General features: G+C 43.4%; 1 protein-coding gene across 1 annotated transcript; it reads left to right on the forward strand.

Annotated features, from left to right (window-relative positions):
- Positions 1-910: 910 nt before the first annotated feature.
- LOC110492333 (transketolase) lies at positions 911-26,128 on the forward strand. Its single transcript, XM_021566560.3, has 14 exons — positions 911-1,339; positions 3,087-3,204; positions 4,654-4,767; positions 5,931-6,028; positions 17,810-18,001; positions 18,125-18,243; positions 19,025-19,221; positions 19,412-19,576; positions 20,703-20,859; positions 21,475-21,605; positions 23,536-23,619; positions 23,766-23,859; positions 24,291-24,413; positions 25,518-26,128. Exons 1-14 carry the CDS (start codon positions 1,233-1,235, stop codon positions 25,703-25,705), a joined length of 1,887 nt encoding a protein of 628 aa, XP_021422235.1. The 5' UTR covers positions 911-1,232; the 3' UTR covers positions 25,706-26,128.
- Positions 26,129-27,070: the final 942 nt, after the last annotated feature.

Below are 27,070 nucleotides of genomic sequence, written 5' to 3' on the forward strand. Positions count from 1 at the left end.
GGTGCAGTTGTGTAGTGCATTTGAATGAGTCAGGTCAATGCTGTGGGAGTATAGATTATAATTATTTTAGATTAGTACAGTGTAATTTGTGAACCCTCCCCTATCCATCCTTAACAACCCTAGCACTGGAGTTCTTTAATTATTTAACTACAATCCCATGATAGAATAGACCTAATTAACTTTATATACCACACAGCCCTAAAAGAAATTAGTAAAATATGCCATTTAAAAAAAACACCCCCTTCTCCCCAGATAGTATCGAACATGTCATAAAAATAGAATGACAAGAATGGCAAAATGTGTAGAATAGCAGGAAATTGGCATTAAAACTGCTAGAATAGCACGAGGTTAGCTATAAAATTGCACCATTTTCTCTCTGCCGCATAACAATATGTTTACAATTGCAGGAAATTTGCTTTAAATCTGGAACATTTTCTCTCAGCCTCATGGCAAAATGTTTAGAATAGCATGAGATTATAAAATGTTTCTCTCACCCTCATGGCAAAATGTTTAGAATAGCATGAGATTATAAAATGTTTCTCTCAGCCTCATGGCAAAATGTTTAGAATAGCATGAGATTATAAAATGTTTCTCTCAGCCTCATGGCAAAATGTGTAGAATAGCAAGAGATTATAAAATGTTTATCTTTGCCCCTGTCAAAATGTGTAGAGTTGTAGAAGTTGGCTGTTTCCCCAACAACAAAATATTTCTGACTACTACTGTACCAATGGAGAACATATTATAGGTAATGACCTACAGTAGACCTGTATGCAATCATCCACTTTCCCCTGGTCTTTGACAGCACTAGCAGAGAGTAGCCTTCTACATCTCAACATGGCCGGCCCCCTGCTGTCGCCTGGCCCTTCCGTAGGAGCGACAGTGTGGGGAGGCCTGTGACGCGTAGTGGCGACGGGGGCGTGGCAGTTAAAGTCCAATCCACTTGGCCTTGGCAACTCCGCCTTCCCCATTTCGTCCATGCGTAACTGTTTGGGATGTAGCATACTTTGCGCTGCTACATACGCACCCTACCTCTCTGTGTTTGTTGAGCCCGTGTGCTGTCAATCTCCTTTTTGCTCTAGATTAGCCATATTCAATCATAGGTTTACTAACACGCCCCTCTATCTGTCATTCTCTCTGCCTCTATCCCCCGCACATATTTCATAGTCTTGACCCTGACGTTGTTGGTACAGTATTTTATTTTTTAAGTGTATTTTTGACAGAATTGCGCACAGATGGAGGACTATCACAAACCCGACCAACAGACTCTGCAGGCACTTCGGAACGTAGCCAACCGGCTCAGGATCAACTCTATAAAGGCTACAACTGCTGCAGGCAGCGGGTAAGCGCCATGCTTCAATGCTTTAAATTCAAAAGAAAAATACATTTGTAATATGAGGTGTCCATCCGTGCAGGCTATGTGATGGGTTTACATGCGTAATAGCCATGGCTCGGACATTGTATGCCCATTTTATGCGCATATTACGCATTGTTCCAGAACAGGCTACTACTATTCTTAATTCTACCCTTTCAATGCCATCCATTTGGCATTAATCATCGACATGTCTTAAATGTGGGATGTAAACCATGCAGATACCATATATATCAAATATGCAGAGATAACATTGTGAACTTTAGTTAATAATGTCGTAGCCTCGTACGTTCTAATAGACTGGGCTACTCGAAGCAGGTGCATTATTTTCGATTGTACAGTATCTTAATGCCCATTTATTTTTGAATGCATTTTTTGAGAGCAAACCCATTCATTATGATTCCGTAAAGAATGGGTCTTTACGCGTGGTGGCGACGTGGGCTTTTGAGTATGTGGAATGGACCCGCTTTCGCCGCAACTAAAGAGACCGCGCTCGTTCCTGGTGCTCCTGAGTAAATTCAGCCTCCAGTGGCCATCATCTTCGCAGAGCGGAACGATTTGCGACTGGCTGATGATACGTCAGGCCACCGCGACCAGGACAATCACTCCCCTTTCTATTCATATTTTTCAGGCTTGTCCTTGGTATAGGGGTAGAATAAATATTCTTTATATTTTGAGAGATTAATTAATTCCTTTTTCTTATTTCCTTTTTTATTACAGTATAGTTAACAGCTCAAATAAAATACGCTATTGACGCATAACCACAATGTCTGAGGATACAACCTTTTAATAAATGTGTACTTCCACCTCAACAAATAAGTCCAAGGCACAATTCAAATATACCTTTTTATGTGTTCATTCTTTCACCTGTTCATTGTTTATTTCATCCAATCAACATTTCATTTAATTTAGTCTTTTTTGACCACCTTTCCGTTTCAGGTTGATTTAAAACGTTTCCGTTTTTGGTGGGTACCAGGCACCTGTGTTATTGTGACATATTACAACAGGCATGCTCTGTTTGGAATCTCATATGTTATAGATTATTTTTTTAAACTGTTTAAATATTGATATCTTTTGCATTTAACCTCAAGCATGGAGTTTTGGCAATGAAGGAGAAAGGAGTGTTTGTGGTTTGAGAATTTGTGGTCTGCTATAATACAACTTTAAAGTGCAATGGAATGATCACAATGATGTCCTCCAGCTCATTGCTTGAGGAACTGTCTAACCCTGACTGAATGTATGGAAGAGGGTCTGCCTTATCTAACAGACAGCAGATTGATTGTTGTGAATTAATTCACTAATGTGAAGTCAAAGGCAAAAGAGCGAAAATAACACGTTTCACATGCATTGAGTGTTAAAGCTTTATCACAACATGAAGTTTACAGTTGGCAGACAGACTAATATAGGCCAGCCCCTGCACTAAATGAAGAATGAATATCAGCGTTCAGGTCTGAATGATCAAGTTCCATTAAATATGGATTTGTTTCCTATAATGACATCACAGGACAGTGTCTGTTCAGTACTTTGTGTGTGTGTCTACTGAATATATGGGAGTGCAATGAAATAGTCTATAGTAAACTGATTGTAGATCATTTATGGCGAGTGTGTGTGTTTATACTTTCTTGCTCTACACTGCAGTGTCCTGAGCGCATGGAGGTGTGTGTATGTGTCAGTCAGAGCCCTGGTCTGACTCCCTGTCCTGTCCTCTGCCCTCCAGACACCCCACATCATGCTGCAGTGTGGCAGAGATCATGTCTGTGCTCTTCTTCAACACCATGAAGTACCGCCCTGAGGACCCCCGCAACATCAACAATGACCGCTTCGTCCTCTCCAAGGTACCACTCTAACCCTGTCTAGAAATATAATTATTATTGACTTGAATGGGGATTATATTTCTATGGTCTAGAGACCAGAGGTATTGAACTCTTACTCTACGGGATCCGGAGCCTGCTGTTTTTCTGTTCTACCTGATAACGAATTGTACACACCTGGTGTCCCACGTCTAAATCAGTCCCTGATTTAGAGGGGAACAATTAAAAAAATGCCGTACCAGTCTCATTCCCCTGCCTTAATCAGTCCTGTCAGCCAAATCCATGTTCACCTCTAAGGTCAGACCTACTGTAGCAGCCCTGCATCTTCCCTAATGGCCTCATCGGCCTCAGATACAGTTTAATCAAGTTTGTCAGTCAATCAATCAAAAGCCCTTTTTACGTCAGCAGTTGTCACAAAGTGATTATACAGAAACCCAGCCTAAAACCCAGAGAGCAAGAGACGCAGAAGCAGTGGCTAGGAAAAACTCCCTAGAAAGGCTGGAACTTAGGAAAAAACCTAGAGGAATCAGGCTTTGAGGGGTGGCCTGTACTCTTCTGTTTGTGTCGGCTGGAGATTATAAGAGTACATGGCCATTAAGGCCAGATTGTTCCGTAGATTGAGAGAGTGGTTAGGGCCCTTAGCAAGCACTAGGGCATTGTATTAAACTAATACCATTTTCAAAAAACAACCTGATGAATGGATGGACAGTTGTATATTCATAGGATTTTAACCAGTCAGATTGCTTTGGCCAGTCTGTGCTGGGAAGAACCAGCCATATGATTAGAGTTCTTAAAGGCCCAATGTAGAGTAAACCTGTAATCTGGGACCTGCGATTCTTTAGGGCCAAGGTTCCCAAACCTTTTCACTCATGCCCCCCTTTCATCATTGGGGAATATCCCGCATCAACGTTAGCTGACATGAGCTAGATGGTCAACTGGACATTTCTGACAAGTTATAAATAGCTCTCTATGATTGACATGATGAGGAAAATTGCTGTTGCACTAACCACTTTTGAAATGGCACCTTGTGCATTCTATTTACTTTCAAGAGTAAATTCAAAGCCTGACTGAGTTCCACAGTTTGTGAACCACTGCTTTAGGAGACAGACCGGGAGGCGTGGTCGTAATCCTATTGAGACTACTGGAGCTTAATTCATTTGGAGGGAAGGAAGAAGGTTTGGGATCATGTTCCCAATCCCAGAACTGAAATTAGTCCAGGCACAAAGTGTGATACTGTATGTGAGAGTGTAACATAGGGAATAACAGCTCTGCTATGAAAGGTGGTTGTCGTAAATTATTGAAGTGTGCTTGCATTAGCTAAGGCCCCGTTGTGTATGTTCTGTCTGAATGCGGTCATGTCTGTGTGATGGTAACAAAGTCTCTTTCTACTACTCAATGAAGTCTAAGAGTGACTTGTATCTGTGAGACCGTTCTCTCTCTCTGTGTCCCTCTCGCTCTTTCTCTCTCCTCCAGGGTCATGCGGCACCGGTGCTGTATGCAGTGTGGGCTGAGGCAGGCTACCTGAAGGACAGCGAGCTGCTCAACCTCCGTAAGGTCGACTCCATCCTGGAAGGACATCCTGTGCCGGTAAGAACAGGAATAGGAAGTGACCCATCAATCCACAAGACACAACCCTGTTTGGTCCACAAATAACCTCTTAACTCCATTAACCCAGAGTGTCACTCTTCCACAAGCCTGATTTATATTTAGCCCTTTGTTCCTTACAAACCCGTTCATCCACTACCGCTTGTTACCTCTCTTATGAAATACAACTAACAGGGTCAAATTTGTCCTCATTTCCAAAGCCAGACATGTCCATTTTCAGGGCACTGGTATTCCCTTGTTGGAGAGAGGAAGTCTGAGCACACAAGACCCACTATGTACTGTGGTATAGACTGTATGTCACAAAGATGTGTTTGTGTGACAGAGACAGGTGGCCCCAGGCCCTGTGTCTGAATACACAGTAATGCCATGCTCTGTTCACACACACGTGAGTAGCCCACTGATTCCCTCAACTAAGATTCAGTACCTATTCACCTAATACTTACACATTGATTTGCCCTGTTGAGCAGTTACCATGAGCACTGAATTAATGTGTATGTTTAGGAAGTGTGTTTGAGAGGAAGTGTGTGTGTGTTTTGTGAAAAGTATCTACCTTAAATACCTTATACTTATACACATTGGTCTGGTACTGGTACTCCCTGTATATAGCTCCACATTGATCTGGTACTGGTACTCCCTGTATATTGCTCCACATTGATCTGGTACTGGTACTCCCTGTATATAGCTCCACATTGATCTGGTACTGGTACTCCCTGTATATAGCTCCACATTGATCTGGTACTGGTACTCACTGTATATAGCTCCACATTGATCTGGTACTGGTACTCCCTGTATATAGCTCCACATTGATCTGGTACTGGTACTCCCTGTATATAGCTCCACATTAATCTGGTACTGGTACTCCCTGTATATACTGTAGCTCCATTCATGTGGATTTAATTGTATTGTATTAAGCATTTCACAGTAAAGTCTTCACTGAGACTGAATGTGGGTGTGTTATGACTGAGTAGTTCGTCTTTGTTCGCAAATAGATGTCTGTGCAATGTTTAACTGCATAATTTGTATAATGTTTGATGAGTTTGTGTAATGTGTGCTTGATGGTGTAATGCATGTTTATGCATGTTGTGTGTGCTGCGACGTGTTTGTGTAGTGTCTTAACATTTGTATATGTTTACGTGTGTTAACAGAAGCAGCAGTTTGTGGATGTGGCCACCGGCTCTCTTGGACAGGGTCTGGGTGCTGCCTGTGGGATGGCCTACACTGGGAAATACTTTGACAAGGCCAGGTGAAATACCATTCTCCCACACACACACACACACACACACACACACCTCGGCACATAATATGGAGTTTAGCACATGACTCCATTAGATGCATAACACCCTTCTAAGTTCATGCTTTAGTTGTGTGATCGTACGCTGTCTGGCTAAACCAGAACACAGACAGATTGACTAACACAAATAATTACATGCATTGGGAATATACAAAGGGGAGTATGCACAAGGAAATATGTGCAATTAGATAAATCAGACACACCTACTATGAACATACACAGTGATACTTTCCAACACATAGGCATAAAGAGACCCATCCATAGACAAAGCTTGCATGTACACAATACACACATCTATACTCATGGTGCACACTGCAAACAGTAAGAAGATCTGACGTTTCACCTCCTGTCAGGAGAGTAGACGCAGGCTGACAGCCATAGCTGATCTTGTATGTGGTGTCGTGGAGACAGGCTGGCTGGCTGTTTCATCATTGAATATGGTATGGAAGCCAGCGTCTTTGTTGTGAGAAACGAGGTCTGTTCAAGAATGGCCACGTGGCAACACTGGTAAACAATGGAGCCTGGAATACTGCCTATGGCAATCTGCATATGACAAGCAGATTCACCTTCATATCTGAATCCATATACAAATATATAACAGTAGGATAGCTGGGCTGTACTTTGGGGTTAGGGAAGTACTTTAAAATGGTTTATTAGAGATACTGTGATTTTGTTGTTGTTGCTATTCTCTGGTTTCATTTTTGGTCCTATAACAGAGCAGTCTGACATATAATGTATATGTGTGATGGGTTGGTTGCGCCTTCTCTGCATTTTGTGTTCAGTCAATTCTTCTGCTCTAATAATCAGGGCTGCGAGAGAGCCGCCATCTTCTCCCTCTCTTGCTCTTAACCTCATCTCTCTTCTTTTCTCTCACTACTTCCCCTTGCGCTCTCCTCTCTCTTTTGCTCTCTCTCTTCCTTGCACTCTCTCTCTTCCTTGCTCTCTCACTCGCACGCTCTCGCCTACTCTCACCTGCTCTTGCCTACTCTCGCCTGCTCTTGCCCACTTGCTCTCTCTCCCGCTCGCTCGCCCTCTCTCCCGCTCACTCTCTCCCGCGCTCTCTCTCTCCCGCTCTCTCTCTTGCTCTCTCTTGCGCTTGCCTTTTCTCTCGCGCTGGCTCACTCTCTTACCATATCCCTCTCGCTCTCGCTCAATTAAATATCAATTCAATTTAAGGGGCTTTATTGGCATGGGAAACACGTTTATATTGTTTATTTCACTTGCGTTGGCAATCAAAATTAACAGTAAACATTACACTCACAGAAGTTTCAAAATAATAAAGACATTTCAAATGCCCTATTAGGTTTAAATACAGTGTTGTAACGATGTGCAAATAGTTAAAGTACAAAAGGGAAAATAAATAAACATAAATATTGGTTGTATATACAATGGTGTTTGCTTTATCAAACCATTTGTCATTGTTGTTAATTTTCTTAGGTTGTCTGCTTGCAATTTTTTTATTTGAAAAGGAAGCTGAGGTCAAATGTACTGTTTAGGATTTCTACTGCCAAGTTTACACCTTCACTATTACAGTGGAACATTTTGTCCAGGAAATTGTCTAGAAGGGATTGAATTTGTTTTTGCCTAATTATTTTTTGGTAGATTTCCACACTACTTTCCTTCCATCTATAGCATTTCTTAATATTATTCAGTTACTTTGGCTTTGATGCCTCATGATTGAGAATAGCTCTGTTCAAGTAGAGTGTGCTTTTGCTGTGATCTGATAGGGGTGTCAGTGGACTGACTGTGAACTCTCTGAGAGCGTAATACTCAGTCAGTTAGGAAAGCTAAGGCTAGCTTTTTCAAACAGAAATTTGCTTCCTGTAGCACTAATTCCAAAAAGTTTGGGGCACTGTAAAGTCCATGGAGAATAAGAGCACCTCGTCCCAGCTGCCCACTGCACTGAGGATAGGAAACACTGTCACCACCAATAAATCCACGCTAGTCAATAATTTCAATTAGCATTTTTCCACGGCTGGCCATGCTCTCCTCCTGGCTACCCCTACCCTGGCCAACATCTCAGCACCCCCTGCAGCAACCTGCAAAATCTGGATCCCTGCAAATCAGCTGGGCTAGACAATCTGGACCCTCTCTTTCTAAAATTATCCACCTAAATTGTTGCAACCCCTATTACTAGCCTATTCAACCTCTCTTTCGTATCGTCTGAGATCCCCAAAGATTGGAAAGCTGCCGCAGTCATCCCCCTCTTCAAAGTGGGTGACACTCTAGACGCAAATGATCACAAACCATTTTGAATCCCACCGTACCTTCTCCACTATGCAATCTGGTTTCCGAGCTGGTCATGGGTGCACCTCAGTCACGCTTAAGGTTCTAAACGATATCATAACTGCCATCGGCAAAAGATAGTACTGTGCAGCCGTCTTCATCAACGTGGCCAAGGCTTTCGACTGTCAATCACCGCATTCTTATCGGCAGACTCAATAGCCTTGGCTTCTCAAATGACTGTGCTAACAAACACTGTGCTAACAAACCTCCAAATGAGCTTCAATGCCATACAACACTCCTTCCGTGGCCTCCAAATTCTTTTAAATGCTAGTAAAACTAAGTGCATGCTCTTCAACCGATTGCTGCCCACACCCTCCCGCCCGACTAGCATCACTAGTCTGGACGGTTCTGACCTAGAATATGTGGACAACTACAAATACCTAGGTGTCTGGTTAGACTGTAAACTCTCTTTCCAGACTCACATTAAGCATCTCCAATCCAAAATTAAATCTATAATTGGCTTCCTATTTCACAACAAAGCCTCCTTCCGTCATGCCGCCAAACACCCTCGTAAAACTGACAATCCTACCGATCCTTGACTTCGGCGATGTAATTTACAAAATAGCCCCCAACACTCTACTCAGCAAACTGGATGTAGTCTATCACAGTGCCATCAGTTTTATCACCAAAGTCCCATATACTACCCACCACTACGACCAGTATGCTCTCGTTGGCTGGCCCTCACCACATATCAAACCCACTGGCTCCAGGTCATCTATAAGTCTTTGCTAGATAAAGCCCCGCCTTATCTCAGCTCTCACTGGTCACCATAGCAACACCCACCCGTAGCACGCGCTCCAGCAGGTATATTGCACTGGTCATCTTCCAAAGCCAACACTTCCTTCGTCCGCCTTTCCTTCCAGTTCTCTGCTGCCAATGACTGGAACGAATTGCAAAAATCTCGGAATATCTCCCTCTCTAACTTTAAGCATCAGCTGTCTGAGCAGCTTACCGATCACTGTACCTGGTACACAGCCAATCTGTAAATAGCACACCGAACTACCTCCTCCCCATATTATTACTTACCCTCTTGCCCTTTTGCTGTCACCTCCAGGTACAGTGCCTTGTGAAAGTATTCACCCCCCTTGGCATTTTTCCTATTTTGTTGCCTTACAAACTGAAATAAAAATAGATTTTTGGGGGGTTTGTATCATTTGATTTACACAACATGCCTACCAGTTTGAAGATGCAAAGTATTTTTTTATTTTGAAACAAACAAGAAATAAGACAAAAACGGAAAACCTGAGCGTGCATAACTATTCACCTACCCAAAGTCAATACTTTGTAGAGCCACTTGGTTTTTTGCCCATTCTTCAAGGCAAAACTGCTCCAGCTCCTTCAAGTTAGATGGGTTCCTGCTGGTGTACAGTAATCTTTAAGTCATACCACAGATCCTCATTTAGATTGTGGTCTGGCTTTGACTAGGCCATTCCAAGGCATTTAAATGTTTCCCCTTAAACCACTCAAGTGTTGCTTTATCAGTATGCTTAGGGTCATTGTCCTGCTGGAAGGTGAATATCCGTCCCAGTCTCAAATCTCTAGAAGACTGAAACAGGTTTCCCTCAAGGATTTCCCTGTATTTAGCGGCATCCATCATTCCTTAATTTCTGACCAGTTTCCCAGTCCCTGCCGATGAAAAACATCACCACAGCATGATGCTGCCACCATGTTTCACTGTGGGGATGGTGTTCTTGGAGTAATGAGGGGTATTGGGTTTGCACCAGACTTAGCGTTTTCCTTGATGGACAAAAAGCTCAATTTTAGTCTGACCAGAGTACCTTCTTCCGTATGTTTGGGGAATCACCCACATGCCTTTTGGCAAACACAAAATGTGTTTGCTTATTTTTTTCTTTAAGAAATTGCTTTTTTTCTGGCCACTCTTCCGTAAAGCCCAGCTCTGTGGAGTGTATGGCTTAAAGTGGTCCTTTGAACAGATACTCAAATCTATACTGTGGAGCTTTGCAGCTCCTTCAGGGTTATCTTTGGTCGCTTTGTTGCCTCTCTGATTAACGACCTCCTTGCCTGGTCTGTGTGTTTTGGTTGGCGGCCCTCTCTTGGCAGGTTTTGTTGTGGTACTATATTCTTTCAATTTTTTATAATGGATTTAATGGTGTTCCATGGGATGTTCAAAGTTTCTGATATTTTTTTGTGACCCAACCCTGATCTGTACTTCTCCACAACTTTGTCCCTGACCTGGTCTTTGTCGCTGACCTGGAGCTCATTGGTCTTCATGGTGCCATTTTCTTGGTGGTTCCCGTTGCTTAGTGGTGTTGCAGACTCTGAGGCCTTTCAGAACAGGTTTGAAGTCGGAAGTTTACATACACTTAGGTTGGAGTCATTAAAACTCGTTTTTTCAACCACTCCACAAATTTCTTGTTGACAAACTATAGTTTTGGCAAGTTGGTTAGGACATCTACTTTGTGCATGACACAAGTCATTTTTCCAACAATTGTTTACAGACAGATTATTTCACTTATAATTCACTGTATCACAATTCCAGTGGGTAAGAAGTTTACATACACTAAGTCGACTGTGCCTTTAAACAGCTTGGAAAATTCAAGAAAATTATGCCATGGCTTTAGAAGCTTCTGATAGGCTAATTGACATAATTTAAGTCAATTGGGGGTGTACCTGTGGATGTATTTCCAGGCCTACCTTCAAACTCAGTGCCTCTTTGCTTGACATCATGGGAAAATCAAAAGAAATCAGCCAAGACCTCAGCAAAACATTTGTGGACCTCCACAAGTCTGATTCATCTTTGGGAGCAATTTCCAAACGCCTGAAGGTACCACGTTCATCTGTACAAACAATAGTACGCAAGTATAAACACCATGGGACCACGCAGCCGTCATACCGCTCAGGAAGAAGACGCGTTCTGTCTCCTAGAGATTAACGTACTTTGGTGCGAGAAGTGCAAATCAATCCCAGAACAAAAGCAAAGGACCTTGTGAAGATGCTGGAGGAAACCGGTACAAAAGTATGTATAATATCCACAGTAAAACAAGTCCTATATCGACATAACCTGAAAGGCCGTTCAGCAAGGAAGAAGCCACTGTTCCAAAACCGCCATAAAAAAGCCTGGCAACAGTTTGCAAATGCACATGGGGACAAAGATTGTACTTTTTGGACAAATGTCCTCTGGTCTGATGAAACAAAACAGAACTGTTTGGCCATAATGACCATTGTTATGTTTGGAAGAAAAAGGGGGAGGCTTGCAAGCCAAAGAACAGCATCCCAACCGTAAAGCACAGGGTGGCAGCATCATGTTGTGGGGGTGCTTTGCTGCAGGAGGGACTGGTGCACTTCACAAAATAGATGGCATCAAGAGGATGGAAAATTATGTGGAGATATTGAAGCAACATCTCAAGACATCAGTCACAAAGTTAAAACTTGGTCGCAATTGGTCTTCAATGACCCCAAGCATTCTTCCAAAGTTGTGGCAAAATGGCTCAAGGACAACAAAGTGAAGGTGTTGGAGTGGCCATCACAAAGCCCTGACCTCAATCCTATAGAAATGTTGTGGGCAGAACTGAAAAAATGTGTGCGAGCACAAACCTGACTCCGTTACATCCGCTCTGTCAGGAGGAATGGGCCAAAATTCACCCACATGTGGGAAGCTTGTGGAAGGCTACCCAAAATGTTAGACCCAAGTTAAACAATTTAAAGGCAATGCTACCAAATACACTCAATTAGTGTGTAAGCTTCCTACCCACTGGGAATGGGATGAAAGAAATAAAAGCTGAAATAAATCATTCTCTCTACTATTATTCTGACATTTCACATTTTTTAAAGATAGTGGTGATCCTAACTGACCTAAGACAGGGAATTTTTACTATGATTCAATGTCAAGAATTGGGAAAAACTGAGTTTAAATGCATTTGGTTAAGGTGTATGTAAACTTCCTACTTCAACTGTATACTGAGATCATGTGACAGATCATGCACACAGGTGGACTTTATTTAATTTATTATGTGACTTCTGAAGGTAATTGGTTGCACCAGATCTTATTTAGGGGCTTCATAGCAAAGTGGTTGAATACATTTCCATTTATAATTTATTAAATTTTTTAAAACAAGTTTTTTTTAAATCTCATTTCACTTCACCAATTTGGACTATTTTGTGTATGTCCATTACATGAAATCCAAATAAAAATCTATGTACATTTCAGGTTGTAATTTAACAAAATAGGAAAAACGCCAAGGAGGGTGAATACTTTTGCAAGGCACTGTAGGTGTTTATCCCTCTGTGTGCTGAGGGTGTCAGGTTCTTGTCCAGTTCTGGCATTTAGGTCACCACAGACAAGTACATGTCCCTGGGCCTGGAAATTGTTGATCTCCCCCTCTAGGATGGATAAGCTGTCATCGTTAAAGTATGGGGATTCTATTGGGGGGATATAGGTAGCAAATACATGAGGACAGTTTTCTGTTGTTCATTTCCTTATTAATTTCTAACCAGATGTAAAATGTTCCTGTTTTGACTAATTTAATAGAATGGGTTAGGTCTTTTCTATACCAAATTAGCATACCCCCTGTTTCACACCTGGTAGTTTGGTGGATGGGACTACCACCTCTCTGTAACCTAGAGGGCAACCAGTGGGTCCGTCTCCTTTATACCATGTTTCTTGTAGGATAACAATGTCTGTATTTCCAATTTCTTTGATGAAGTCTAGGTTCCTGCTATTTAGACGAAAGGCAGATGACCTCAGACCTTGTATATTCCAGGATGAAATAGTAAAATCTTTGTGTTCCATAGTGTCTAGTGTTGTTTTTGTGTGGTTTAGGCCCTGACCATCACAGTAGGTAGTACAGTAGCATGTTGAGCATCTGATACATACCTCTTAGGTTGCAGGATGGGACTTGGGCGGGTGTAATACTGGGGGTTGGGCCTGTTGCTCTGCTCACTGCCAGGATGTATGCTCTGCTGTTTTGTTGAGTTCCTTGCCGCAGGTGTGGGGGGCATGGGGTGTGCAGAAGGGGCATAGGTCTGATATGAAGGCGCCTATATAAGGTGTGGCCAGGGTTTGCTTGGGGTGGTCTTAGCTGGTTGGTGTCTGGCTGGTGATGCTATGGTCTGGGTGTAGGTCCTCTTGGCGTGGGTTCTCTCAGCACTGGTCCTTCAGGAGGGGGTCTTGCAGGTCTGGGAGGGGGTCTTGCTGGTCTGGGAGGGGTGTCCGTTACTCTGTTGCTCCTCTGTGAGATGCTGGGGCTATGGTTGAGGGTAACGTCCTGGCTTAATTTGTGATTGCTACCTTGTAGAGGTGGGCCTGGATGTAAAGGCTGTTCAAGTCCAGGGTGGAGTGGTGGGCTAGGTAGACATTAGGTTTTGAGGATCGGTTTCGTGAAATGCTTGCATTCACCAACTGTATGGTTTGAAGAAGAATGCAAGAACCTAAGAAAGAAATTGAGAAACCTGTCCAACCAAAAACATAGAGACCCAGAAAACCTGAGTCTACGCCTTCACTATGGGGAATCCCTAAAACAATACAGAAATACACTACGGAAAAAGAAGGAACAGCATGTCAGAAATCAGCTCAATGTAATTGAAGAATCCATAGACTCTAACCACTTCTGGGAAAATTGGAAAACACATAACAAACAACAACACAAAGAATGATCTATCCAAAATGGAGATGTATGGGTAAACCACTTCTCCAATCTGTTTGGCTCTATAACAAAGAACAAACAGCAAAAACATGTACATGATCAAATACAAATCTTAGAATCAACTATTAAAGACTACCGGAACCCACTGGATTCTCCAATTACCTTGAATGAACTACAGGACAAAATAAAAACCCTCCATCCCAAAAAGGCCTGTGGTGTTGATGGTATCCTCATAATAAAATATACAGACAACAAATTCCAATTGGCTATTCTAAAACTCTTTAACATCATCCTTAGCTCTGGCATCTTCCCCAATGTTTGAAACCAAGGACTGATCACCCCAATCCACAAAAGTGGAGACAAATTTGTCCCCAATAACTACCGTGGGATATGCGTCAACAGCAACCTGAAGAAAATCCTCTGCATTATCATTAACAACAGACACTTACATTTCCTCAATGAAAACAATGTACTGAGCAAATGTCAAATTGGCTTTTTACCAAATTATCGTGCGGCACACCACGTATTCACCCTGCACACCCTTCTTGACAAACAAACAAACCAAAACAAAGGCAAAGTCTTCTCATGCTTTGTTGATTTCAAAAAAGTATTTGATTAAATTTGGCATGAGGGTCTGCTATACAAACTGATGGAAAGTGGTGTTGAGGGGAAAACATACAACGTTATAAAATCCATGTACACAAACAAGTGTGCAGTGAAAATTGGCAAAAAAAACACAAATTCCCACAGGGCCATGGGGTGAGACAGGGATGCAGCTTAAGCCCCACCCTCATACATATCAATGAATTGGCAAGGGCACTAGAACAGGCTGCAGCACCCGATGATCTGGTGCTTCTGTCTCCAACCAAGGAGGGCCTACAGCAGTACTTAGATTGTCTGCTCAGATTCTATCAGACCTGGGCCCTGATAGTAAATCTTATTGAGACCAAAATAATGGTGTTCCAAAAAAGATCCAGTCGTCAGAACCACAAATACAAGTTCCATCTAGACACCATTGCCCTAGAGCACACAATACATACTTTGGCCTTAACATCAGCGCCACAGGTAACTTCCACAAAGCTATGAGCGATCTGAGAGACAAGGCAAGAAGGGCATTCTATGCCTTCAAAAGGAACATAAAATTCGACATACCAATTAGGATCTGGCAAAAAAATACTTAAATCAGTTATAGAACCCATTGCCCTTTATGGTTGTAAGGTCTGGGGTCTGTTCACCAACCAATAATTCACAAAATGGGACACCAAATTGAGACTGCATGCAGAATTCTGCAAAAATGTCCTCTGTGTACAACGTAAAACCCCAAATAATGCATGCTGAGCAGAATTCGGCCGATAACCACTAATTATCAAAATCCAGAAAAGAGACATTACCATTTTACAACCTGCTAAAAGGAAGTGATTCCCAAACATTCCATAACAAAGCCATCACCTACAGAGAGATAAACCTGGAGAAGTGTCTCCTAAGCAAGCTGGTCCTGGGGCTCTGTTCACATACAGACCCCACGGAGCCCCAGGACAGCAACACAATTATACCCAACCAAATCATGACAAAACAAAAATATAATTACTTGACACATTGCAAAGAATTAACAACAAAACAGAGCAAACTAGAATGCTATTTAGCCCTAAACAGAGAGTACACAGGGGCAGAATACCTGACCACTGTGACTGACCCATACTTAAGGACAGCTTTGACTATGTACAGACTCAGTGGGCATAGCCTTGCTATTGAGAAAGGCCACCGTGGACAGACCTGGCTATCAAGAGAAGACAGGCTATGTGCATACTGCCCACAAAATGAGGTGGAAACTGAGCTGCACTTCCTAACCTCCTGCCAAATGTATGACCATATTAGAGATTACACAGATCCACAACGAATTAGAAAACAAACCTGATTTTGTGACCTGTTGCCACAAGAAAAGGGCAACCAGTGAATAACAAACACTATTCTAAATACAACTCATATTTATGTTTTTTTATTTTCACTTTTGTACTTTAACCATTTGCACATTGTTACAACACTATATATACATAATATGACATTTGTAATGTCTTTATTCTTTTGGAACTTCTGTGCGTGTAATGTTTACTGGTCATTGTTATTGTTTATTTCACTTTTGTATGTTATCTACTTCACTTGCTTTGGCAATGTTAACATATGTTTCCCATGCCAATAAAGCTCCTTGAATTGAATTGAGTGTGTCTCTCTGGGAATGAGTAATTAGTGAGTGAGTGTGCTCCAGTACTCAGAACAGCTTGTCAAAGTGAGCTACTGTAGCATCCAGCCCCAACCGTGACTTGTCTGTATGTACGACTGTTTTAATTAAAGCAATCTTCCTATTACAGTCAGTGACCCAAACATCCACAGCCCTACATGCATAGGCCAGGGTCCCAGATAAATAGAGTGTGCTATGAATCAAATGAGTGAATGTGTCAGATACACTTAGCAGGAGGATTAGCAAGTGAAAATGCCACATTACAGCATTAATAAAGCCTCACGCTTACAGTACCCTGTTTAATTCACTGTGTTTATTTGATTTAGTAAATGGAGAGTTTGAATATGATTATCCATGCTTTAGCTAAACCAAACCAAATCGAAGCAGAACGTAAAACAATTTGGCGCAGGTTCAGGAGGGTGGTTTTAAGACATTTCCTGTTCATTGGTTCTATGTAAGCCAGATGAGCCTGAGGGCTCCATGTGAGATGTCAGTATGATGTGTTCTCTTCTCACCTCTATAATATTCTCACCTGGCGAGAGGAGAGAGTGAATGAATGAATATTGGTTCATCTCAATTTGTACCTGTTTTAAATAGAAGCTTAAATTATAGGTTAAACTGCATGGTTATCCTGGCACATGTCACGAGGGGCATGTCACCCCGGCCTCATCCGGCCAGTGCTTTAGACCTGCAGCAGCCCAGTAACCCCTCAGAATGTGTAGGATACGTTCCCCAGTGTGTGTTGTTTTAAGCCACACACACTCACCGGTATGCACATTTGAAGGGTTACCTCAGATCCCCTACTCCATCACAGCTTTTGACTTAATAGCTCTTTAAACAGTGTCATTCCTCCACAGCAATAGAACAGTCATTTATCCATTCATATTTAGATTTCTACGTTTGCCCTTCATTACCATCTAATTAATGAGTTATATAATCATCATTATCATCAACTCATGTTATAGCAAGCAGTGAGTCAACACACTGATATTGTATCATATAACATCATGTAGCCTATTAGATTGTGTTGATTTGATTCAAATTTAATTGCAGCTCAGAGGTTTAAACAGTGTGTTGGTGCAGGGAAGTCTGTCTTTGTGTAGTGAGAGGTGCTGTGGCGAGATAACCGGGAGAGGGGATCTGGACCAGGTGTTTTGTGGATCCCTCTCTGGGCTCTGGAATGTTTTTTCCCCCAGGCGGTCTGGCCCGGAATGCGTGCCATGTCTCAGTCTATCTTCTCGCTTTAATGACAATGTCTATTTGAGTGGAAAGCTGTCAGACCCTGTTACCATGCAGGATGATTGGAGCTCCGAGCCAAGGGTGGGGTCAACTGTTCCTGTTCGCTCTGTGCGGGGAGGGAGGCTCATTTTGAAGATGATTATTGTGAGGAAGAGATTGTTATTATTATTGTTCTGCTCTGTTGTGTTGCGTTTCATCCCATTAGCCATTAGGTGGCAATGAATTGAAAGTTGTGGATTAGTCATTTATATTAGTCATAACTTTACTTGTTTATTACTTTTTATGAAAGCTTGGCTGCTGTGATGTTGCAAGCCTCTAATTGCCCCTGTCTATCTGTCTGTGTCTGTCCGTCTGTTTTTCCCTCTGTAGCTACAATGTGTACTGTCTGCTGGGTGATGGGGAGATGTCTGAGGGCTCTGTGTGGGAGGCCATGTCCTTCGCTTCTTACTACCAGCTGGACAACCTAGTGGCCATCCTGGACATCAATCGTCTGGGTCAGAGTGACCCGGCTCCCCTGCAGCACCATGTGGAGAAGTACCAGAAACGCTGCGAGGCCTTTGGGTGGGTACTGGGAGAAAGCCTAGAAAATGTGTGGCCTAGAGACCATGATTATGGGCCTGAGCATGTAAATTACTCCCACCGGGTATTGGCACCAGTAAATGAAGTATGTGTGTGTGTGTGTAGGTGGAATGCCATCATTGTGGACGGGCACAGTGTGGAGGAGCTGACCAAGGTTCTGAGCCAACCCCGTCACCAGCCCACCGCCATCATTGCCAAAACCATCAAGGGCAAGGGAATCTCAGGTACCTACAGAAACACACACACATTTCTACAGGTACCCAATCCCATGCTCCTCTATAGGTACATGTACTGATACACTAGTACAGACAGGTACACCCAGAGACTAACCAAGCCCTAAAACTATGCCAGCAGCAGCGCCTTTCATGCATACACAAATGTACCAGCACAGCTTCATTGTGATACTGACAGACTCCCCTCTACCCTTCACGTTCAAACATATCTGTGGTGCTCGGGAGCTGCTTTGTCATGAATACCTACTACCAGACCACACTAATCCTGAAATCACAAAGGTTTAGTCTGTGCCTGTCCCTTAAAATGGGTCAAGTCTAATAGACCCAACTCAGCCCTCCTGTCTTTTCTATGAAGGGCACCTAAACCTGTGGTAATCTAGGCACTGCTTTAGAGCTTCTGCTACAGCAGCCTAGTAATCCCTCGGGATGTGTAGTATATACTCAGATCACTGGCCTTTGTCTGCCTATTGTCATAAGCATATGGTTTTTGAAGTGGAACCCTGACCTATAGAATGGTCTTTGATGGCCACACGTGTAAGGCATTGTGATGAGAGAGAGGAGTGTTGAGCAATATGTAACTTATGACATTTCGATACTGATATCATGTCATCTAGATATAAAACAAAAGCAGATTTCCTCCAATTTTGTCATTGCTGATATACTAAAGGTGTATTTGCTGTGTGTGAGGTAGTGTGCCTTCTCTGATCAATGTCTATCTGTGTGTGTCTCTGTCTGTGTATGTATTTCATCATGTTCTTTGTGTGTGTTGTAGCTGCAGAGGACAAGATGGGCTGGCATGGGAAGCCCCTGCCCAAGGAGATGGCTGAGGGGGTGATGAAGGACATCCAGGCGCGCATCATGAACACCACCAAGCGCCTGTACCCCGCTACGCCCACCGAGGACTCACTGCCAGTCAGCCTGCGCAACGTCCGCATGCCCAATGCACCCAACTACAAACTCGGAGAGAAGGTGTGTGTGTGTGTACACATGCGTGTGTGTACTTGACAGAAAGAACAAGAGCGTTTGAGAGAGATGCTTTAAGTCCTGGAACAAGACATGGAAAATGTATATTGACTTGCTCATGACCCAGACAGATGGTGGGCTGCTATATTGAACTGTGTTTTAAATGAACTAACCCATTGGTTGTGTTTGGCTGCAGATTGCCACGCGGAAGGCCTATGGCATGGCTCTTGCTAAGCTGGGCCGCTACAACGAGCATGTTGTGGCTCTGGATGGAGACACCAAGAACTCAACCTTCTCTGAGCTCTTTAAGAATGAGCACCCCGAGCGCTACGTTGAGTGCTACATCGCTGAGCAGAACATGGTAAGCTCAGCTGACACCCAGTGCCACATATCTGACCTGAGTCTAGGTCTAGTAGGGTGAACAAAAGTGTACTGATCACAAAATAACAATGATAAGCTGTTGTTGATAGCACTATGTGACGTCAACCCAAAATGATCATAAAAGTGCCATCCAAACCATTCATACTGTAGGCCTACGTCTTTGTATTTGAACGACTGTAGAATGACAAACACGTAATTCCACTTTATCCATCACTATAGTCTAAAGCGGCTTCTTCTGCTGCTTTCCACCCTCATATCTAAATTATTCACCTCTGACACACACAGTGTTACCCCCTCACTTCTAGGGCATCAATCCTTCTACTCCTCCTGCCTGGTTGCCTAAGAGACCAGGTCCTGTATCCACAAAGTGTCTCAGAGTAGGAGTGCTGATTTAGGATCATTTTGGCCTTTTAGATCATAATGAATAAGATTGGACAGATCCTAGATCAGCATCTACTCTGAGACGCTTTGTGGATATGGGCCCTGACCTCCTCATCATTAGTAATGTCTCTGCAGGATTCCAGTTGATGTTCTTTGAGGCATCATTAGCAGGCTTAATGAAGCCGTATTGTGGCCTGTGTCTCATTGTGACTCCCACACAGACAATAGAGGAGTCAAATATTGTTCTGATGTTATTTAGATTAATTAATTACCCAAGTCATGCTGTCACATATATGAATATTGTTAAGGGACTGGGGCATTTAATGCTCTGTTGGCTTTCAAGTATCTTGTTGGTCAGTGACAACAATAATGCTCTATGCTAGCAAACGACACACTGTGCTTTGCTATACTTAATGTAGATGGTATTGTTTAAACATAGTGTATTGTATTGAGTAAAAACTCTCACTGACAATGATCGTTTTTAACTGCTCACACAGGCCCCATCCCCTTAGCAGGGCCTCATGGGGAACAGGGGAAAGGGCTTTCTCAGGGCTAACAGGAAATTGAATCGCTCAAACATCCCATTTCTCCCATATGAATTTTTAAGATGATGGCTCCCTCCTTTTATTTCTAAGGAATGTGAGACACTTTGGCCAGAATTTGAGAACACAAGTTACTCAGGCTTTTACTCTCCTTTACCTATCCTCTCTCTCCTCTTCTGTCAGGTGAGCATTGCGGTGGGCTGCGCCACGCGGGATCGTAACGTGGTGTTCGCCAGCACCTTCGCCACCTTCTTCACACGTGCCTACGACCAGCTCCGCATGGCTGCCATCTCTGAGAGCAACATCAATCTGTGTGGCTCCCACTGCGGCGTGTCCATCGGTCAGTCCGCACACTGACCTTTGACCACCCCCCACCCCCGGTGACCTGTCTGTGTAGTGACCCGTGACTTCCTCACTGTGATCCTAACCTGACGTAGCTCTCAGCGCTGGTTCCTCTTGGACCGATTCAGTCCACTGCAGAAGACCTATCTCACTGTCACACAGTGTTAACACAGTGCTTCCCCTAACACTGTTTAGTCGAGGAAGGTTTGTGTCTTCAGTTGGTTTCGATTTGAAAATGTTTGTAACACTCTTGCAGTGGGTTGAATCGTTTCCTTGTAGTTGGCCTCACGCCTTGTGATCCTGTATTATTTCCTGAATCCTGAATTTTGATTTTCCGTCTCTTCCGTCCATCTACTACTGTATCAGTGTGGCTCCGGCCAGCACTCGTTTCCTCCCTCCCCCTCTCTCTCTCTGTCATGGAAGTGGTGGTGGCGGGGCGGCCAGGTTTCCTTTTGGTTCCTCAGGTACATTGCATGCCCACGCCGACTCGCCCCACTGAACGCATGCCTGCCCTGTAGCTTTCACTTTAAGCCGCCCCATACACCCCAAATGCTATTGTGTGTGACTTGCATGCATGTTTGTGTGTGTATGTGTGCATGTGTGTGTGTTCTAGGAGAGGATGGACCTTCTCAGATGGGCCTTGAAGACATTGCCATGTTCAGAGCCATTCCCACGGCAACTGTTTTCTACCCTAGCGACGGTGTCTCCACTGAGAAAGCTGTGGAGCTGGCTGCTAACACAAAGGTACCCAGCACACAGGTTGACATTTATTGTCATGAGTTTTGACCTGGAGGCAGAACTGAGTGATTTCCCCTTAGATAGGCCGGCAGCAAAACCTAAACCATATTGTAGTTATTGTATATTATATATTGTAAATTGCTATATTGTAAAAATGTATGAAAACAAATATGTGCTTTTTGGTCTTAATTTAAGGTTAGGGTTAGATATTAGAGTTAGCAGTGTGGTTATGGTTTGATTTAAAATCTGATTTGATCAATTACAATTTTATTTGTCACGTGTTGAATCCAAATACTTAATTATGAGCCCTAAACCAACAAGTAAGAAAAATTAGCAAAGAAACCTCAAGGAAATATAGTAACACATTAAACTAACAATAACGAGGCTATATACCAGGAGTACCGATACAATGTGCAGGGGTACGGATTAGTCGAGGTAATTGAGGTAATATGTACATGTAGATAGGGGTAAAGTGACTATGCATAGATAATAAGCAGAGATTAGCAGCAGCGAGAGTGTGTGTGTGTGAAAATTGTTAGGCCTGGTATAGGGGTCCTGGATGGCAGGAAGCTTGGCCCCAGTGATGTACTGGGCCGTACGCACTACCCTCTATAGCATCTTGCAGTCGGATGCCAAGCAGTTGCCATACCAAGCGGTGACGCAACCAGTCAGGATGCTCTCGATGGTGCAGCTATATAACCTTTTGAGGGGGAATAGGTGTTGTCGTGCCCTCTTCATAACTGTGTTGGTGTGTTTGGACCATGATAGTTCTTTAATGATGTGGACACCAAGGAACTTGAAGCTCTCTACCCACTCCACTACAGCCCTGTGAATGTGGGTGTGCTCAGCCCTCCTTTTCCTATAGTTCACGATCAGCTCATTTGTCTTGCTCATGTTGAAAGAGAGGTTGTTGTTGTCCTGGCACCACACTGCCAAGTCTCTGACCTCCTCCCTATAGGCTGTCTATAGGCTGTCTCATAGGCTGTCTCATCGTCGTCAGTGATCAGGCCTACCACCGTTTTGTCATAGTCAAACTTAATGATGGTGTCGGAGACGTGCGTGGCCACTCAGTCATGGGTGAACAGGGAGTGCAGAAGGGGACTAAGAACACAGCTGGTCAGCGCATGCGCTGAGTACACATCCTAGTAATCTGTCTTGCCCTCCGAACCTGCTTAATGGTCTTACTCACATCCGCTACATGCAGTTATGATCACACAGTCTTCCAGAACAGCTGGTGCTCTCATGCATGGTTTCGTGTTGCTTGCACGGAAGCTAGCAGAGAAGGCATTTAGCTTGCCTGGGTTTCCATTTATAATTTGTGAAGTTTGCAAGCTCTTCCCCATCCTACGAGCATCAGAGCTGGTGTAGTAGGATTCAATCTTAGTCCTGTATTGATGCTTTGCCTGTTTGATGATTTGTCGGAGGGTTTATCAGAATTTCTTAAAGCGTCCGGATTAGTGTCCCGCTCCTTGAAAGCGGCAGCTCTATCTTTTAGCTCAGTGCAATGTTTCCTGTAATCCATGGCTTCTGGTTGGGATTTGTACTGTGCGTAGGTCACTGTGGGGACGACATCGTCGATGCGCTTATTAATGAAGCCAGTGACTAATGTTGTATACTCCGCAACACTATCGCATGAATCCCGGAACATATTCCAGTCTGTACTAGCAAAACAGTCCTGTAGCTGTGACTTTGTGGCTGTGCCAGCTAGTAACCACTCTGCAGAGCTGCCTCCAGAACAATATTTATGACAAAAAATACTAACCTGCACCTAGAACCCTCTCTATCACATCTGCCTCATGCTATGTGCTCACTTTCCAATATCTTTGGTTCACACAGCTGCTGAGTATGGCTGAGTCGCTGTTTAATAAACCTGTCTGATGAATGACAAGGTAATGAAAGTCCAGAGGCTGATTGACATGTTTCATCTCTGTTTCAGGGTGTGTGTTTCATCAGAACCAGTCGCCCAGAGAACAGTGTTCTTTACAACAGCAACGAAGACTTCCATGTGGGGCAGGCAAAGGTATGGAGACAATGATATATGAGATGTACTATACACAATGACTAATGTGTCAGTAGATCACTTTCTTATAGTACTAACATGCTTGCTAAATAATGTTAAATAGAAATATGCCTAGATAATAGAAACCTCCATCCCATGTCTGTCAGGTTGTGTACAAGACCAACGATGATCATGTGACAGTGATCGGAGCAGGCGTGACCCTACACGAGGCACTGGCAGCTGCTGAAATGCTAAAGAAAGGTAGAAAACAGTCCTTTCGGGAAAGTTACATAGATCCTTCACTGGAACTCAATATTCTACATTGGCTGTCAGGAAATGTGCTCATCACCCAGGGACTGATGGACATCAACGTCATCCGAGTAATGCACACACACACACACACACACACTGAGACTTTGTTGTGAGACTTGTCCCACTAAGGCATTGGACCATTCATTATGTTCTGGGGTTAACTGCCAACAGTGGTGGCTGATGGTGGTACTCTATCAATAAGCATGTGCACCCCAACAACCGAGTCAGAGTACTTCTAGCATCTGTCTCCAGCACTGTAGAAGTCTGTCGATTCATCTCTACTGTTTATCTGGTGTTGCGTGAATAGATGAAACACTGCCATTTGAACTGAAGAAATTTGTACTGCGAGTATTGTATAACATGCTCTGTTTCTCTCTCAGAGAGGATCAACATTCGAGTGATTGATCCTTTCACCATCAAGCCTCTGGACTCCAAGACCATCATCGAGCACGCCAAGGCCACCAGGGGCCGCATAGTCACAGTAGAGGACCACTACTACGAGGGTGGGTACTCTGCACACACAGGCTGCTTTCTGGACTCAGGTTATCTTATTCCAGTGGAATACAATATATAGCACTGGGCTCTGAGGTATGCAGTTTTAGATAGTTATGCAGTTGCGAGACATTCATGTGATTTGTATCAGTTCTTAAATCTCTAAGCCTGAGCATGTGCAGGAGGAGGAGAAGAGACTATCAACCCTCAATGTTTTTTTACATTTCAGCTCTGCTCTGGCCGTTGGGCTTTCACTGACCTAGATAAAAGCAAGTCCAAAAATGTGTGGGTGTTTATTTTGGCACAGTTGCCTTATTTGTCCCTTGGTATTTATACTGTCTGCTGAAGGAACTAAACAAAGAAAAGAATAAGCACAGCCGTGCCACAGTCCGCATCTTAACATTAACTAACCCCCAACCATCAGAAGCCATGCCCTGACAACCTCCAACCCCCACCCCCATTCCCTGTCTACACATGGGCATGAATAGTGCATTATGACAGGTGTGCATGCGCGGGCGACGTGGGGGGGCTGGGCGTCCACTCAAAGCCATAGGGGGTGGGAAGATGGTGTGTGAGGGAGAGGAAGGGGGGAGGCTGTGATAGGGGGCTTAGAGGGGGCTATATGGAGAGGCCCAGGCTTCAAGGACCCCCATTGTGCAGATGGCTACTAAAGTAGAGTGGAGGAACACCCTCTCTCGCACCCGGCCCCCCTTCGCCACCGCCGGCCTGATGGTCAGTCAGTGAGAAGGTGGTGGGAGGCCTGTCAGGGAGGATCAAGAAAGACGCAGGGGGCTGTGGAGGTGACCGTGTTACAGTGTCAGTGAGGTGGAAGACAAAGCTGATGTATAGATCAGACTGACTGGCCAGCTACTGTACATTCTGTACAGCACAGTGGGGCTAAACTGCACAAACAAAGACAGCTCAGCAAGACAGGCTCAAAGGAGTTAGAGGAGGAGAGCGGATGTGACATATGGAGTCTTAGGACAAACCTCTGCACAAATACTAAGACCCAGAAAATAGAACTCTGCACTCTTGCATTTTAGGTTTTATTTAGTTGTAAAATGTTGTAAAATGTTGTAAATGTGATTGACTGACATGTGGTTGTAATTCTTTAGGTGGCCTGGGGGAGGCGGTGTGTTCTGCTGTGGTGAATGAGACCGGCTTCAACGTGCACCGTATGGCCGTGGCCCACGTCCCCCGCAGCGGCAAACCCACTGAGCTCCTCAAGATCTTCGGCATCGACCGTGACGCCATTGCGCAGGCTGTCCGCAAGATGCTCAGCAGCTCCGCCAATGCCAAGTAGACCACTACCAGCGCCACTGCAACATGCCATTGTCATGGAAACGTCAACCCGAAAACACTTCTGGCAACACCCGCTCTCCGAGAATACGAAGTATGAATCAAAGGATTCGAAAAAAGCAAATATGCTATTTCTGATAACTGTCATTGATGTGGTTTTGACCCTTGATCCATTGAGTTGGCCCCTTGTAAGTTCAGTACTCCACTCCCCCACAATCGAACCCATCCTAGAGAAAGTCATGAGTACTGCTGTAGTCTGAGTGAGGTGAACGTTAAAATAAAATAAAAATCACATTTTGATGCGACACACCCTGTACCCCACGTGAGCTAGTGTGTGAGTGGACATGGGTCTGGTGTAGAGCACTGTTTTTAGCCCCTCATCCTGACTGAGACTTCACACCAATAAAGGAATGGTTTCTTCACACCCCTCCAGTCTGATAGTTGTTTCATACGTATTGACTTGTTATTTCATGATTTAATGTCCATAATGAAATAACATCATAAACACACCTACACAGCATAGCCTACATGGCAACACACTCCACACTCTCCCACTTAAAAAGATGAGAGGCCTGTAATTTTCATCATAGGTACACTTCAACTATGACAGACAAAATGAGGAAAAAAAATCCAGAAAATCACATTGTAGGATTTTTAATGAATTTATTTGCAAATTATGGTGGAAAATAAGTATCTGTTACAGTGAAATAATACCATGCACAATTATGAACTTGAAAATGTATTGATAAACCAATTAGGAACATTTGGGCAGTCTTGACACAACATTTTGAACAGATATGGTTCATTGGATCAGTCTAAAACTTTGCACATACACTGCTGCCATCTAGTTGCCAAAATGTAAATTGCGCCTGGACTGAAATAATGCATTATGACCTTTCTCTTGTGTTTCAAAATGATGGTACAAAAAACGTTTTTTTCTTTGTATTATCTTTTATCAGATCTAATGTGTTATATTCTCCTATATTAATTTTGCATTTCCATAAAATTAAGTGTTTCCATTCAAATGTTATCAAGAATATGCATATCCTTGCTTCAGGTATTGAGCTATGGGCAGTTAAATTTGAGTATGTCATTTTAGGTGAAAATTGAAAAAAAGGGTCAGATCCTCAAGCGGTATTCAAATCAGATCCAATAACAACATTGGAGGATTAGAAATCCAAGGCATAAAAACAAAGGAATCCATGTATCTAGTCCGCAAGCGAGATCCCTGCAATGTCTCATTGAAGATCTAGTTCACTTTTCTGGCCTCTCTCAATTTTAACCTAATTATGTGTGCCACATTATGTATTGGATCTTTAGAAAATACAACTTTTACATTACCCTGCAGTTTACCTATAAAATGGGCTGA

Source organism: Oncorhynchus mykiss, chromosome 16, assembly GCF_057628025.1.
Source record: "Oncorhynchus mykiss isolate SJ-2025 chromosome 16, ASM5762802v1, whole genome shotgun sequence".
NCBI lineage: Eukaryota > Metazoa > Chordata > Actinopteri > Salmoniformes > Salmonidae > Oncorhynchus > Oncorhynchus mykiss.